At 42.3% G+C, this 15,228-nt stretch overlaps 1 protein-coding gene across 4 annotated transcripts in view; it reads right to left on the bottom strand.

The window, feature by feature from the left end:
* Positions 1-15,228, bottom strand: part of cadm1a (cell adhesion molecule 1a) — a 330,169-nt gene that overhangs the window by 65,808 nt on the left and 249,133 nt on the right. For all 4 annotated transcript variants that reach the window (XM_084029344.1, XM_084029343.1, XM_084029345.1 and 1 more), the window contains 3 exons: positions 14,303-14,449; positions 2,052-2,204; positions 1,035-1,172 (listed from right to left, as the gene is read on the bottom strand). In XM_084029344.1, the coding sequence (XP_083885470.1) occupies positions 1,035-1,172; positions 2,052-2,204; positions 14,303-14,449 (438 nt within the window). The remainder of the gene's footprint in view (positions 1-1,034; positions 1,173-2,051; positions 2,205-14,302; positions 14,450-15,228) is intronic.

The raw sequence follows: 15,228 nt of genomic DNA on the forward strand, positions 1-15,228 counted from the left end.
TTCCCCAACAGATGATTTTCATTTCCCATGGCAAAAAAAAACAGTCTATACAATGATTTACGATGACCTTTTATCGCTCTAACAATTGCCTTTTCTGTTGGTTTGTTCAACAAACCGCGGACAGGATGACAGGCAGCCTATGAAGTGTGTCATTTGGTGCATACGAAAAAATTGCTTTCACCTATGTAGCAGATTTATTCATTTCCAGGTTTCTTCCCTCTGTGGAGAAACGTGAGGCGGACGGCGCTATAAAGGCGGATGTTCAGAAAGGGCATGGGGCCTCTTGATGCCCATCGGTGGGGCCTTTTGCTTTGCTGGTGTGTAAACACACAATTTGGTGTGATGGTTCTGAAATGGTTCGGCCCTTTGAGCCGGCCCTCTCCACATTTGTGTCTTATTGGTTTAGCGACTAGATATTAGGTTAGGTTCCACCTGGTCCTCCTTAAAAGGTGAGGGAAGCGGTATATTTTAGGCATCACTGGGTAAAAACTCCAAGTGGTCTACTAAAATCTGAAATTCTGCACATCATGTTGGCTCCATTTCCAGGCTTTATCCCGTGATATAGTTGGATCTTTGGCTAATCGGATGGTGAACGCACAATGGCAGAACGCACAATGGCAGAACGTCCTGCAGACAAAGTTGCTATTCTGGCACTGGCAACAACTAACTGCACCGCAAAGCAACCCAAAAAAGGAAGGTATGGGTTGAAACTCCTGATGGTCTAAGTCTTTATTCGAGCCAATGTGATCCAGGTCAGAATCCACCTCGTTGGTTTTATTCAAGAAGTGGGTTTTTGGTCAACTTCATGTAAAACATGCCGATTAATTTGCTTATCATCACTCACAACGGTTGAGTTAACAGGTGAAACTACAGGAGGAACAATCAGAAGATTTTCAAAGCAGACAGTACTGTATTGTCTGTACATGAGTGCATTTTATTTTGAAATTACCTTAAACCGCGACACCGTGTAACGGGAGGAAACACCTCGATTGGCGATCGCGATTACGTCTTTCCGTGTGCGGCACTGAACCCACCTGGAAGCTCTTTGTCTCCCTTCATCCACCGGATGGCGGCGGCGGGCTTGCTGCTCATGGCGGTGCAGGTCATCTCCGTCTCGTTGCCCTCGCTCAGGACCTCATCTCGGGCCTCGATGATGGGGTTACCTGGAGGAACTGTGACAGGACACAAACACGGCTCTGTAAACACGGGGAGGCCATGTAGTCCGTCTACAGCCGGAGCTTTACATGATGAGGAAACAGCCGAGCATGCTTTTAAAAAAAAGAAATATACCCTTATTTTTTTTTTCTAGTAGACATTTTAGTGGATCATATTTGAAGCCTACATATTCATTAATATCTTGATATTCAGGGATCACTACTGCTCACTACTAAAACCATATAAAATCCTACATATTACATAAATAATACATTACATTACCGTGAATCTATGCACACACTTGCAGTTTATTCCACATTTGAGGGTCTGGTTCATTATTACAGTTCAATACGGCTTCGGATTCTACACAACCCTACAGCAGAGCAGAGATCTTCAACAGGGGGTCTGGGACCCCTAGGGAGGGACTGCAGAGTCACAGCAGGGGGTCCCCAAAATGATTTTTTTCTCCCAAAATGTCAAATATGTCCAAAAATACACCATCTAATAAGCAAATATTAATGTTAATTGTTGTGTTAACGTGAAATTGTGATGTAGAAATGCCAATATAGAATTACAATATGTTCTATATTAATTAGGAACATTATTTATACAATATGTAATTGGGGGTCTCTATAAGACTTGGGGGTCCTTGGCCTAAAAAACATTGAAGACCTGCTCTACAGCATTAAGACAAGAATAATCGAGCACATGAAATCATGAGTTTCTGTCGGAGTCTCTTTGCAGCTTTCCGTCAGCCGTGTTGCTCAGCATGCGAATATGTGCCGTCTCCCCCCATCCCAACGTTTACCAACTGCCTCCTACCTTCCCCCTAAACTAATAACACTGAGTGTTTGTGTGCATCTTTGTGTGTGTGTGCGTGTGTTTTGCTGTCGTACTTAGCACGGTGATGTCGGCGTAGGCTTCCTGCGGGGGATCCGTGTAGAGCTGGCAAACATATCGACCCTCGTCTGACAGCGAGACGTTAGACAGCGACACCCGCAGCTCGTTGTCGGAGAAGTTCACCAGCTGAAAGCGAGCGTCTTTCAGTGCTGAGGGAGGAAAAAACACACATATTTAACACACATGTGTAATCACATGCAACGTTGACTGGGACATCACATCTGGATTGAATCAGTAAAACATGCACTCTCAGAGGTAATTCATGCAATCTCTTTATGTATTTGGACAGTCTTTCTTCTCTTGCATCATGATGAGAAATATAAATGGACCGACTGAACTTCATCAGAAGTCGATACTCGCCGTGATTGACTGTTTGAGGTCTTCGACCCGCGACATCAGATGACCCTGCAGTGCCGTACTTACTTCTACTTCTATTGGTTTCTTTTTTATTATTATTATTTTTTCTCAGTGTATCGAGGTCAGAACAGCTCACTTTTAACATTCTGACTTTTCTTCCGTCAACTTTCCTCGCAACCAAAATTCACCATTTTCCGTCGACCAAGAAATATATACGTTATATATACACGTTTTTTAAAAGTTGTAAAATTTCTGTGACGTGCATTGCAACTTTGAGCATCAAAGAAGCTTCCGGAGGGGGAAAAACAAACTACTTCAATCATTGGTCGGCAGCCAATCAGGGACACAGTATGCAGCGATGGAACAGAAGCATGAGACACAACAAGTTAATAACTCCCTTCCGTTTGAATCTGCAGAAATACGGTACATCTTAACAACATGCCGGTCGATCTAACAGTGGAATCGAGAACAAATCCATAAACCCCGTCTCGTCCTCGTCCGTAGCCTCTTCCATCTCCCCCTTACCTTGTTTGCCCATCTACCTAACACTCTCCGTCAGCCGTAATGTAGGATGACAACATGTGGCCAAGTTGAAAGCCGACCCGTCTCCAATCCCCCCCTTTGATATGCTGATGAATTCGGCTCTGATTGACGGTAACTCCGGGCTCTTTGCACTCTGCACTCTCCTCGTGGATCCGTGCACTCATCTTCTGATTTCTTTTTTTTTTTTATTCAAAGCTTAAAGCCTTGAACAGGGAAACGTCTGACACAGAAAACCTCATAACCACCACAAATAGATTTTGAAATGTTTTTTTTTTTTTAAAGGCACTAGGCTACATTATGTTTTCACAGATGACGAACAGAAGGACGATATGCTGCTGTATGGCAGAGCAGTATTTTTTGCATTTAATGTAAAGGGAGAGACACGGAAACAGGAGAGAGAAACCGGGGAGAGGGAGAAACTAGAAAACTCATCATCAAAATTGATTCTGTGCATCATTAAACATGAGCATCAGGCACATTATAAGTGATACCATAAGGCCGACTGGAGATGAGACTATTGTGTCACCAAATTAAGGAAAGAGATGTGGAAAGAAATCACTTTCTTTGGCTCCCGTCTCTAAAATACATTATGTAGCGGAAGGGTGGGGGTGATATTAGACCGGGTTCCTACACCTTTTCCAAAGTCAAATTCTTTTTCCAGCATTTCAAGGTGCATTTCCATGCTTATTCAGCACCTTCCAGCTGTGGTAAACTACATATTCGTATCAATACAACGCAGTATTCAGTCTATTACAATATTATTGCACTTGTTCATCGCATTAAATGAGATGTCATCATCCTATAAACAACCAACATGATGTTTGGAGACAGCTTTTTACAGAAGGACCACAAATGAAAGGAAAACTAATTCCACTAACAGATCCACAGAAATATAATCACCAACTATTTCCATCATCAAAAGTCATTTTTTCATACAGAAATGCCAGTATACAAAATGCTGTCCCTCAAATATGGAGATCTTCTTTTCTCTCCCAAACCTTGAAAACGCCACACTAAAATTCAAGTGTTTTCAAGGATTTCTAGCAACCGTACGAACCCTGATTAGAGTGTGAGTGAGTGAGTGTGTCTGTGTGTCTGTCCATGGCTAATCTTGCATTCTGTTGTAGCAACCTGCATACTATTTCTGGTGAGCAGTTATAGCTGCATGCTCCAGCAGCCTCTCGTGTTTGTGGTGACTCAACTTTTTCCAAAACACCTTTTTTTGCCTTTTATTTCTATTTCTATACCGTCATCAACTCACCTGCCGACTCACTCATTTCTAGGGGCCGCTGGCGAAAACCAAGCTGAGTGCATCTCCCACCCTTAATCACTAATCTGCAGCCAGAGACACAGTCAGGGGAAAAACGTTGACTCAATGTCTACGGGGTTCAAGAGTTTGCCCAATTTCTTATTATTTTGGACATGTTTGGCTATCGGCTAACAGCTAACGGAACGAAACACACAGTCGACTGCATCTGAGCTGCCAGAGACGCAAGTTATTCTCTGCCTTTCTATCGGGCACCGACCTCATGTCTGCTATTGTAGAAAAAATAGACTTCAAGTCACGGTTACACCTGTGAGACGGAGCTGAGAATTAAAATGAGAGCGAACCTGAACAGCGAGGCGTGGGTTTTAGCTGATCGTAGGTTGTATTTATTCAATCAAACATGAAGGCAGTATTCAACGTGGACACACCTGTAGGAGCTCTTCACACTTCTGAGCAGCTTTCTAGTTTAACTCTATAATTATTACTACAATCATGGCTACTACAATTATATTTAAAAGGCCCTTCCAGGCCGAGCAATGGAAATAAGTGGTGTTGGATTTATCATTTGTGATAAATCATATGATTTAATAATTGCTGCTCACTCACTGACACTTTTTTTGTATTATGTATAATGCATAACGATCACTGTAATGCATTATAATGTGATTAAAGTGGTTATTTTTTGACACAGTTACATTATAATTTTAAAGTCTTATGAAAAAGATTAGAAATACACTAAGATCTGAGCAAAATATGTTAAAACGTATGAAGTATTACGATTCTGGTGCTTATCTGTCACAGTTATTGCATTGTGAAAACTCAAACAATAATATAAGTGGAAGTACAAACATGGCGGGAAAAACTGAAATCTGAAAAATGCAGCGTATGAGTTGGTTATTTATCATGCAAACGTTTAATCTTTTCTACACACATCGTTCCTCGCATTAGCCCCCCCCCTTAAAAAACTTAAATGGTTGGTTTCCATTAGAGGGGCTATTAGATTCTTTTATCCGAGTACAATGAAGCCCTTATTGTAGCACATGAATAATACACCCCTAATTATTGTAGCTCATTCAAAAGCCTTGTTAGCCTTCATTAAAATGAGAGGTCAGACTCTAATCCTAATGATTTAATTGAATTATGAAAATGCTGCCAGATTAAAGCATACTGATGCTGCGGTATACAGATGCATTGAAGAGAGCGTTGAACCTGTTTTCAGAAGCTTCTTTGGCGGTAAAACTTGTGATGCTACCGCTTCAAAAGCTCCGTGGTAACGGGAACCTGCAGCAGCGTGAGCATCTTACTGTCGGTAGTTCTGTTATTCAAGGGGAAACAGTCGAATGGAAGGAGATAGAGTCTAGAACAAGCTTAAAAGGAGACGTACCAAGCTAAATTTCAGGTTCACAAACATGTGTTTACATGCTTTTAATATTCAACAAAATGATTTATACTGTTTATCTGATATTTGTCTGAAACGCTCCAATTTAGCACCTTTCTTTTAAAGCCTCCTGAATAAGTCTGAATGGCACATCTGGAAGGCTTGTTGGATCTAATACTCTGAAAACGTTTTTCATGACATATAACATATCAAAACACCAGAATCGTCGACCAAATCGGAGAAATCCGTGGTGATTGTGAGCTCTTGAAGCTCCAGAATATTTGAAAAAATGTCAAATATTATGCAATGTTACAAACCCCGTCCCCCCCAAAAAACAGTCCTTGGTCTGCAACTGGATTCAGAACAGCAGGAAGAACTCGTCACTTGTTCCTTCGCCGATGGCCTACCCTTCCATCAACTTGACAAAAGTCCTTGACAGTCAGACATAATCCATTCCACAAAAACCTTTTCTCAGGGATCTCCTAATCCTCTTATGCATCACTTCTAAATAAGGCGTTGTGGTATATGAGCATGAGCCGAATGAATAAATTCCTTCTAATAAACACTGAAGAAGAAACGCTGAGCCACTGTGGCAAGGACACCCCCCCCCCACCCCCACCACACACACACACACACTGTAGTCTCAAAGAGAGATACAAGGACGGGCGACGGAGAACAGCCTGGTTCACACAGCAGGACTCAACACAGTGTAGAACTACAGAAACACAAAAAATGTCCGTCCTGGCAGAGAGAAGGTGAACTATATATATATTTATATATTTCCCTCCTCTCCGTGTGCTTTGGACAAAAAGACGGTGACCTTTCGCTTCATGCCGTCTTTTGCCCTCTTCTTCTTCTTTTGTTCTATCGTATCTGATAGCAGGACGAGGACATCACAGATGTCTGACAAAAGGAAGCCGATTTGGAAGAGAAGTCCGTCCGAACTCTGAAAGGCTGCACGTTATCTGATGTGTGGAGTTATAGCGATGGAGCTCATTTAAAAGCAGCGATAAGACGTTACAGTAGGAGACATTGGGAGGCAGGTGACAGACTTGACGTCTCCCTATTTGAGTCACTGAAACGCCGTGTCACTCATCAGGCAGATAAACAAACCCTGAAAACCTCTGTGCAAATATAATTTCCTCCCACATTTTTTACAGTGTAGACGGAAGAAGAAAAAGACCGATATCTCTTTCCACGCACACTTAGCGTGTGTATTGTATTATAACGGACTCGAAAAAAGTCTCAGATGACACTTAGATGTTTGCATTAGAGCCGGCGGTCGTCTCATGTTACCAGCCGGCACTTAAAGGTAAAAAAACAAACACTAAAAGAGCACTCCTCAACCTGAGAAGGACAAAGTGCTTTCTAAAGCCTCTCATTCACCCACACACACACTCTGATGGCAGTGGAAGATGGCTACTCATCAGGGAGAATCTGAAGTCGAGTGTCTTCATAATCATCATCTCGTGTTCATAATTGAGGCGACAAAAAGAGGCAACTTTTCAGGAAAACAGGCGTTCTTTAAGAGTTTGACCGAATGACCAGCGCTGTGGAGACTTTTCTAGTGACTCTCCTTTCAGCACCGATCGCTCCCCGTGTTCAGCATTTCAGAGGGTTCTCTGCAGATGAAACCTCTCATTGCCCATTTATTGATTATTAACCTGAAACCATAGAATGAATATTCTGTGGTTATAACAAAAATGATGTGTTTTCACAACAAGACGATGTTCTGCACAATCTTTTTGAAGTTTAATCTCCCAGAAAACAAACTTTAATACAAAACTTAAGAGAGTTGGGATCACTACATCCTCTAATGCCCCCCCCCCCCCCCCCCCACACACACACCACCTCGTCTATATCTTGTGCTGAATGCATGATTTCATATTCATCTTGCATGTTCCGTCGCAACTCTTGATTCATTTTCGTTCTTTCTGCATTTCATTTGAATCTTTTTTTCCGAGGATGACCCCCAGAGAGAGAGAGAGAGAGAGAGAGAGAGAGAGAGAGAGAAAGGGGATGATGAGTGTGCCTCGCCTAAGTGTCAGCAATCAATTGTGATTAGTGGTTGCCGCTACTTTTTGAGAGGCTCCAAAGTTTCTTTTTGTTGTCGGGTGTCAGAGTGGGTGACACTGGGTGGGGAGGGGTTAATTGTATTCTTACAAAAAAAAAAACCCTCCTCCTCCTCCACCCTAGGTGAAGTCCAGACATCCAAATCCCTGCCTCGTCACCGAAACCCAAATTATTGGGACATTTTTCAGATTGCTGATCGTAATCAAAGTCTCTTTTCATGCTCCTGATATTTGGCATTATAACAGTTCTCTTCTTGATTTTAGTTCATTCTTCTCTGCACAACTTTTTCATTAAATAATCTCTCAACACTTGTTTCTATTGTTTCGCTCTTACTTTATCGGCAATGATATATGTATATGTGGTTCTTTCTTTTGACAAATGTACTTATTGTAAGTCTCTTTGCTAAATGCCCTAAATGTAAATGTATGTGTTATAATAAGTGTATATTGTACCAGCTCTGTTTACTTTATTCTGATCCCTTTCCTATTTGTTCGAGAGGCAGCATTTCCTCAATTATTTCCACACCAAGTTAGTTAGTCATGTTTTCATTCAACCGTCAAGCAAGGTTTTTCTAAAGTGACACTTCAAACGCAGCTTATGAACCGCTAAGAAAACACATTTCCTGCTGCACACTCAGATTTGGACGCCTGATTCTTCATCACGTGACGCGACATCCCTGAATAAAAACATCTCATGTTCAAAATCCTCTCCGTATCCTCACATTGTTCAATTAGCAAATCGGAGCTCCGGCAAATAAAAAAGCGCCGTGGGCGAGCGAGCTCTTCTGCTTTGGACGCCAACACATAGAGCGGCGTAGCGAGAGTGAGGGAGGAGGAGGAGGAGGAGGAGGAGGAGCAAGGCCAAGGACAACTCTGATGAAATTGATCTAATGAGACACGAGCAACATACATTTTAGCCACCTTTAAGAAAGGTCCACCTATGAATAATCAATATCAGTCTACGCTATATTTAGAATATTTCCAGCACTTTGCCACGAGAGAGCTGTGTCCATATATGCTACATATATATAGATATGTATATCTACATACAAGTAATATGAGCTCTCAGAACAGGGATCTTCATCTGAAACCTCCCCTTTAAACTCAGCTGGGAATCCAACCAAATTCTTCTCATATTCAAAGACGGACGCACAAGAAGAAGAAGAAGAAGAAGAGCCACTCCAAGCACTCGAAGCCAACGAGCGAGTTCAAAGGCTCGTCTATCTCGGCCATCTTCGTTCCAGCCACCCCCCCCCCCCCCCCCCCCCCCCCCTTCCACTTGACATTAACATGCCGGACCGCTTTTGAAGCACGCAGACGATCTGACACTGGAAGATCGTGCAGCCGCCGACTCAGAAAGAGCCAAACAACATGCTATTAACCGTCGGTTCGGGAAATGACACGCCACCGAGGCCAGTGTGCGTCTCCCTCGCTTTTTTTTTTTTTTTTTTGATGGTCCAAAGTAACACTGCCGCCTATTCATGACTCAACATTTATCATGATTGTGCAACAAAGCCACTGTGGCACTTCAATCGCTCTCAGATCAGGATTCATTTTGAGTGGGGCCGCCTTTGTACCCATACACTTGTTTATATATATATATATATATATATATATATATATATATATATAAAGTGATTTCAGTGATCCCAGTTCGCTCATTCCATTCCTTAAATTAATAATCAGTCTCACTTGGACTCTTTGCTTCTGCGGGTCAAATAGTGTCCTCCGTGTGGGGATATTTTTCTATAACGTATTATTATTATATTCCTCTCTGAGCTGCCTCATTAAGCTGTTTTCACAGAAACCCTTTGAGTGTAACCTTGCTGGCCTTCTGTGGACGGATCACCCACTGATCCAGGAGCTGCTCCTCCCTCCTCCACAGGAGAACGAGGGCAGGGTGGTGTGCGTCTGCTCAACCCTTCTGTTCCTCCCTTCATAAGTCGCCGTGGTGTGGCTTTTATTGAAGATACTTTTCGGTAGCGGCTGCTAAACGGAAATGAGCTCTGTTTGTATTAGTATATTAGTATAGATATATCTTTGTTCATACAGCATCTAGCAGAAAACAGTTTGCTATGTAAAGATGTGGTGGAGTGATGTCATCATGACCACTCGTTGTGTGATGTAATCAAGCAGTAAATCACTGATGCTGAGAAATGAACCCAATGCTGCAGTTCCACAAATGGCCTCTTGAGGCTTGCTCAATCCAGAGAGAGACCCCATGATAAAAAATAGAGAAAGAAAAAACATTACAGCTGAAATAAACTGACATTTACAAAAAAACAAAACATGGTTTTGTTCGAGCTAATATTAAAAAATATATTTTTATTTAAATTTCTGCTTTAAATTATATTCGGGTTTACAATTAGGCATAAATCAGATTAAGATATTATAGATACATGTTGGAATTTAGCACATTTAAAGATGCCATGAAGATATGGATGGTCCAAAATGTAATATATCCATCTTCTTAATCTCATCGACATTTAAACGTTGATTAAATAAAGTAAATGTATCATGGGAACTACTTTGTGCAGACGTGAAGAGCAACGGAATTGCGACCGATAGTGGAGTTTAGCCTGCGTGTGGAACTGCAGCCATTTTCAAAGCTCTCTTCCTCCCCTCTATCTCTTTACCCTCTCTCGCTCCACCGATCCACCGCTGTGGTTGCAGACGGAGATGGCAGATGTGATATTTTGAAGGGGGAGCGATGTTGTATGGAGGCTGCCTGGTGGATGCCATGTTGTAATGAAGCAGTGCAGCTGTGGCGGAGATGCCTGGGAGGGATCACAGGAGATCAAGGAGCCCCCCCCCCATCAAAGAAAAAAACACCTTGCCCTTGACAGCCAGCTTGTGGGAGTCGGCTGACTGCGGCTCGGCACAACGGCAGATAAATACCAAGCTTGGTTTAGCATAAGCATGGAGGCTTCCTGCGAGTGTGCCCTTGTATAGTATGTAGAGGGTGTGTTTGCGAGGCGGAGAACATGACTAAGGAGGGCTGGGGAGCGTGGAGGAGGGCCTGACACCCATCTCACCGGGAAGGGTGGGGGGGTCTCTTGTGGATCAGAAGGTGGAAAGAACTAAGTCACGAGTGCCTGCAGTCAAAACAAGTCAAAACATACAAAAAAGAATGTTCTCTGCCTGCAGACGGCGACGGTCGGGTGAGATGCAGTTTATGAACATTAATGTACAGTTGTATCAAAAGAATACAATATATTTTACTGTGGGGATTTGCATATTCAAATTGAATTTATAGTGTTTTGATGAGGTCAATAATGTGTGTTTTAGATAATTTTGTTCAGTTGTATCCATCAGTAAACTTATACCGTTTGGAACAAACCCAGCGATATATCCCTCCAGCTGATCGACTCATTCTGGATTATATGTTAGCTGCATACTTCCACATCCATCAGACATGGAACAACATTAGCATTAAGGGCTGATTATGCTTCCGCGTAGTGATAACGCAACGGCAACGCAACGGCCACGCAGTTGCTTGGAGACCGTGATGGTTCTGCGTTGGGTTTACGTGTCGAAATGCAATTCAAAGCCACACCGGTAGAGGGCGCTATGGTTTTTGTAAAGACTGACCGACCGACCGAGACTCTTGGCGTATATCATCGTAAGCTTCGTTATAGCGTATTTGTTTACTTTCCGGCTTTAAACGTCCACAATTTTTCAGAACTTGGTGTTTTATTTCTTTGTGCAAAAGCGAGAAGGTGCAAACAATAAAACGAGGTGAAAACAATAAAAGTAGCCTTTTAAAAGTTTAAATGGCGGTGTTTGTGAGTGGAAACCGGATATTGGTCTCCAGCGGATGTAGTTAGCGGACCAATCACAGCCAATGCCGCTGCGTTGCCGCTGCGTTGGTGTTGCGTTGCCTCGACGCGCGTCTAGGATTTTTGGGAGGTACACGTCAGGCCCTTGCGTTGGACGTAAGGGGGTCCGCAAGGACGTAAGGGGTCCGCAAGCCCCCTTGCGTTGTGTCGACGCGGAAGCATAATTCAGCCTTTATTTTAAACCTGTGTTAACTTGTGTACTGTCAACATTGCATTTTAGCTCTGATTTTGGTCTCAACCTGAGTTTTAGTTGGTTTTATGTGGAAATCAAAAGGGCGGCCGGGCTCAAAGATGGGTGTGGTGCGTTCAAGAGCCATGGACGTAGGAGAAGGCCCCCTCCCCACGTTATACCCCTGGCCCGGTTGTGTCACGGCCCTGTGATGCCTATTTTACAGAATTTCTGTTTTGTACTTAATGCATCAAGCTGACTACCAGTAGACACTTATTTTACTTTTTTATTTTTAGGTGTTTAGAATCAGATTAATATGATATTCTCTGGCAATGAAATTGGAATGTGAAAATTGCTTAAAAATTCTAAATAAAAACAGCTTTTACCCCCCTACTCTCATCATCTTTGCTTAGTCGTGCCAATGGGTGGGAGCACAAAGACACACACACACACACACACACACACACTGGATTTCCCTGCTCCTGCAAGGAACGTTTGATTTGCCGAATACATTTTGGAGGAAAAATGTGATTATGTCTACAGACGTCATTTGTTTACGAATCGAGGACTTTGTACTGAAGTTAAAAGAAGGATCTCTGGGGGGGTCCTGGTTTTGGCGTAGACAAGCACATGACTTGAGTGAGTCATGAGTCAGTGGTTCACGTCCTGTTTGGTCTTGGAGTCCCTGGTCCGAAATGGACACTACAAACTAGGTTTTTCCAGATGTTCTCACTATATTCAGGATCATCCACAGCTCTCTGTTTCTAATGCTCCGGATCTTTTTCTGGCGATGATGACTCACCGCTCCGCTCCATTAAAACATTTTTTGGGAAACAGACATTGTTTAACTGAAGTTTTTTCCTACTCAAGCAAGCCGACATAACAGAAAGCGCTCGCAGCCTATATTTAGATGCGACGGGAACTCTGCTAAAGCCGACAGAATAGCAGCGGGCCGGGAGTGGTGCCGTCGGCCACGAGCCCGGTGCATTCTGGGTGTTTTCCACAGCACTTTTGACATTATATTTTCTTCGTCATGAAGCACGGATTTCAACAACATGCTACTGTAAAGACAGCCTAGTTTCATATTAATAAAGAGCAGGTGAAATACTTCTTTCAAGGTCGGGAATTATTATTTTTGGGTTTTTTTTTTAAATGGAGTTGGGGTTAACTAGTATGCTATAACCTTTAAAGCCTTTATAAAAACGACTCCACTAATACAAACTTCAACTTAATATTAGAAAATATAATTTTCTTCCAAACCACTTGGTCTGATTATTTGTATATGAACATATTTTGGGGAGGCAGCGATGCTTAGAGCTCTGTAAACGATTGATAAAGGGATTCATGAATTATAGATTTTGAACTTAATGCTACTGTTATGTGGTCCTAGTGGTAGTAGTAGTAATACTACAGAGGTCAACAGTATTTATACTCAACATTTCACCCTTATGGGCTTCAAACATAATTAGAGAAAGCCAAACCTGGCCAGACAGTGAACACAACATAACAATTAGCGGCGTGACACGATAATTGGACAGGATAAGAATAAACACAACAGGTCATTAAACGTTTAGGGGATACGAGCTGCTTTTATTAAAGCAGACGTGCTGAAAGCGAGCGGCGTTCGGTTGACTGTGTTAACCTCGTCCCGTATTAATCCTGCTGCAGACATGTGGGTCAAACTTAATGCAGCTCCCTGGAAGAAGTGCAAGTAATGCCAGAGAATATTAATCAATGTTGTGCAGCCATTCACACATGATTTGGTTTTTAAAACTACACGTTTTATTTATTTTTTTATTTATCATATTTGTCTTCATTCATCAGCTTTGTCGTCAAACCGCGGCCACGACTTCGTTTTTTTTCCTCCCACCAAATGTAAATGATATGCCAAACGTCTGTCTAATTCTATGACTGCCTGCAAAATGAACCAGTGAAGCCGACATAAATAAATGCCTCACTGGGATTGATTTCCATGTCATCCGATCGCATCAAACCGCCGCAGACTATAATTAAACACATTCCATATCAATCACATAAAGACACCACGGAGCTGAATTCCTCTCTCGCAGCCGACAGAGTCGACTACCATCTACTTTATCCTCCGACAGCCTCATAATAACCCCTTAGATGAGGTATGATGTGGGTTTTTTCTTAAACTGTACTGTACATCAATCGCAGGAAGGTAATCTGCAATGCTTAATGAAATTACAACCGAGGCATGTCAAAATGTTAAGTTGCCTTTTCTTTTATCGGTTCAAAATGAATGCTTTTGGACTTTTATTGTGAAGGTTTCTTACTTCTAAATGGTGCATTCATGCCATGTCGGCAAAATGGCCGAAAGAAGACAGGCTTTCAGCATTCAGACACTATTTCAAGATGATTGGCTACCCCTGCAGTCACGCCAGATAGCTATTTAAGCCTTAACTGCCTCCATTTTTTTAATTGTTACATTTTGAACCCTGACCCTCATGTTCTGAACAAACAAAACGGACTACAAATCTACTTCTGGTGGGGAACGAGGCCAAACAAAAGCTGAAATCGGTCGCCTCAGTGACCGCTTTGAATAAAACAGGCGTTTAAATGACTTTGGCTTTGATTTAAAAGAGATTATTTGGCACTCACGTCTCATGTCTCTGAAGTAAATGGTCTGTCTGTTGGGGTTGAGCAGCTGGATGACGGAGTCGTCGTTGTTCTTCACCCGACAGCTGATGATTGCCATCTCGCCCTCCACCACCGACACATTGTCCGTCACCAGGTTCTGACTCACCACTGGATCAAGGACAAAGACAAGGGGGACACATGTGTTACCAGGAGGCCGTTAAAACTTGACACCTTCTGAAAGAAGAGAAGATATTCCCACATAGAACATCATTATAGGGACTTAGAAATGAGTACACATTGGATTAGAAGAAAGAAAGGTGAAAAGGTGTTTTTTTACTTGTCACAGTAGGAATAATAATAATAAAACAATAATAAAATTGGCAAATTGGGATGGAGCTGCTTTTGTTTCAGGTTTCTGGTATCTGCATGCTGGTTCGCCATCACACTTTCATTGGAACACCTGAACAGAACGGTGTTATTATTAACACCTGTGCTTTTCCAAAAAAAAAAAAGAAACTGTGAAAATGTGTGCTGTGAGTACAAAGACTTCAATAAACCATTGGGTCAGTTAATAATCTGCTTCAAAAGCATTTTTGTTATACAGTATGTGTTGACATTTGTATTCCATTCCAACAATCAATAAATCAAACGCTCTGACATAAAAAACATTCACGTTTGTAATGATAATGTGGAGGGAGGCCTGACGTGATGGGTCGTCACGGTTGCTGACTTGGAGGGTTAGGAAAGCAGAAACACTGTGCTGTTCATAAAGCCATTCATTCTGGTGTTGATCTGTTTTTTACTTTTTATTTTTAATGATTCAAATATAACGGGGGAACAGATCACAACCCTGCAGGCGATGCTGCGGGACAGAAGGACTCGGTGACCAGAGATAAACCCAACGAGCAGACCATTCGGTCACGGCTGTCATTGCTCATCGGCTGCAA

The sequence above is a fragment of the Eutrigla gurnardus genome (assembly GCF_963514095.1).
Source record: "Eutrigla gurnardus genome assembly, chromosome: 15".
Taxonomy (NCBI): Eukaryota; Metazoa; Chordata; class Actinopteri; order Perciformes; family Triglidae; genus Eutrigla; species Eutrigla gurnardus.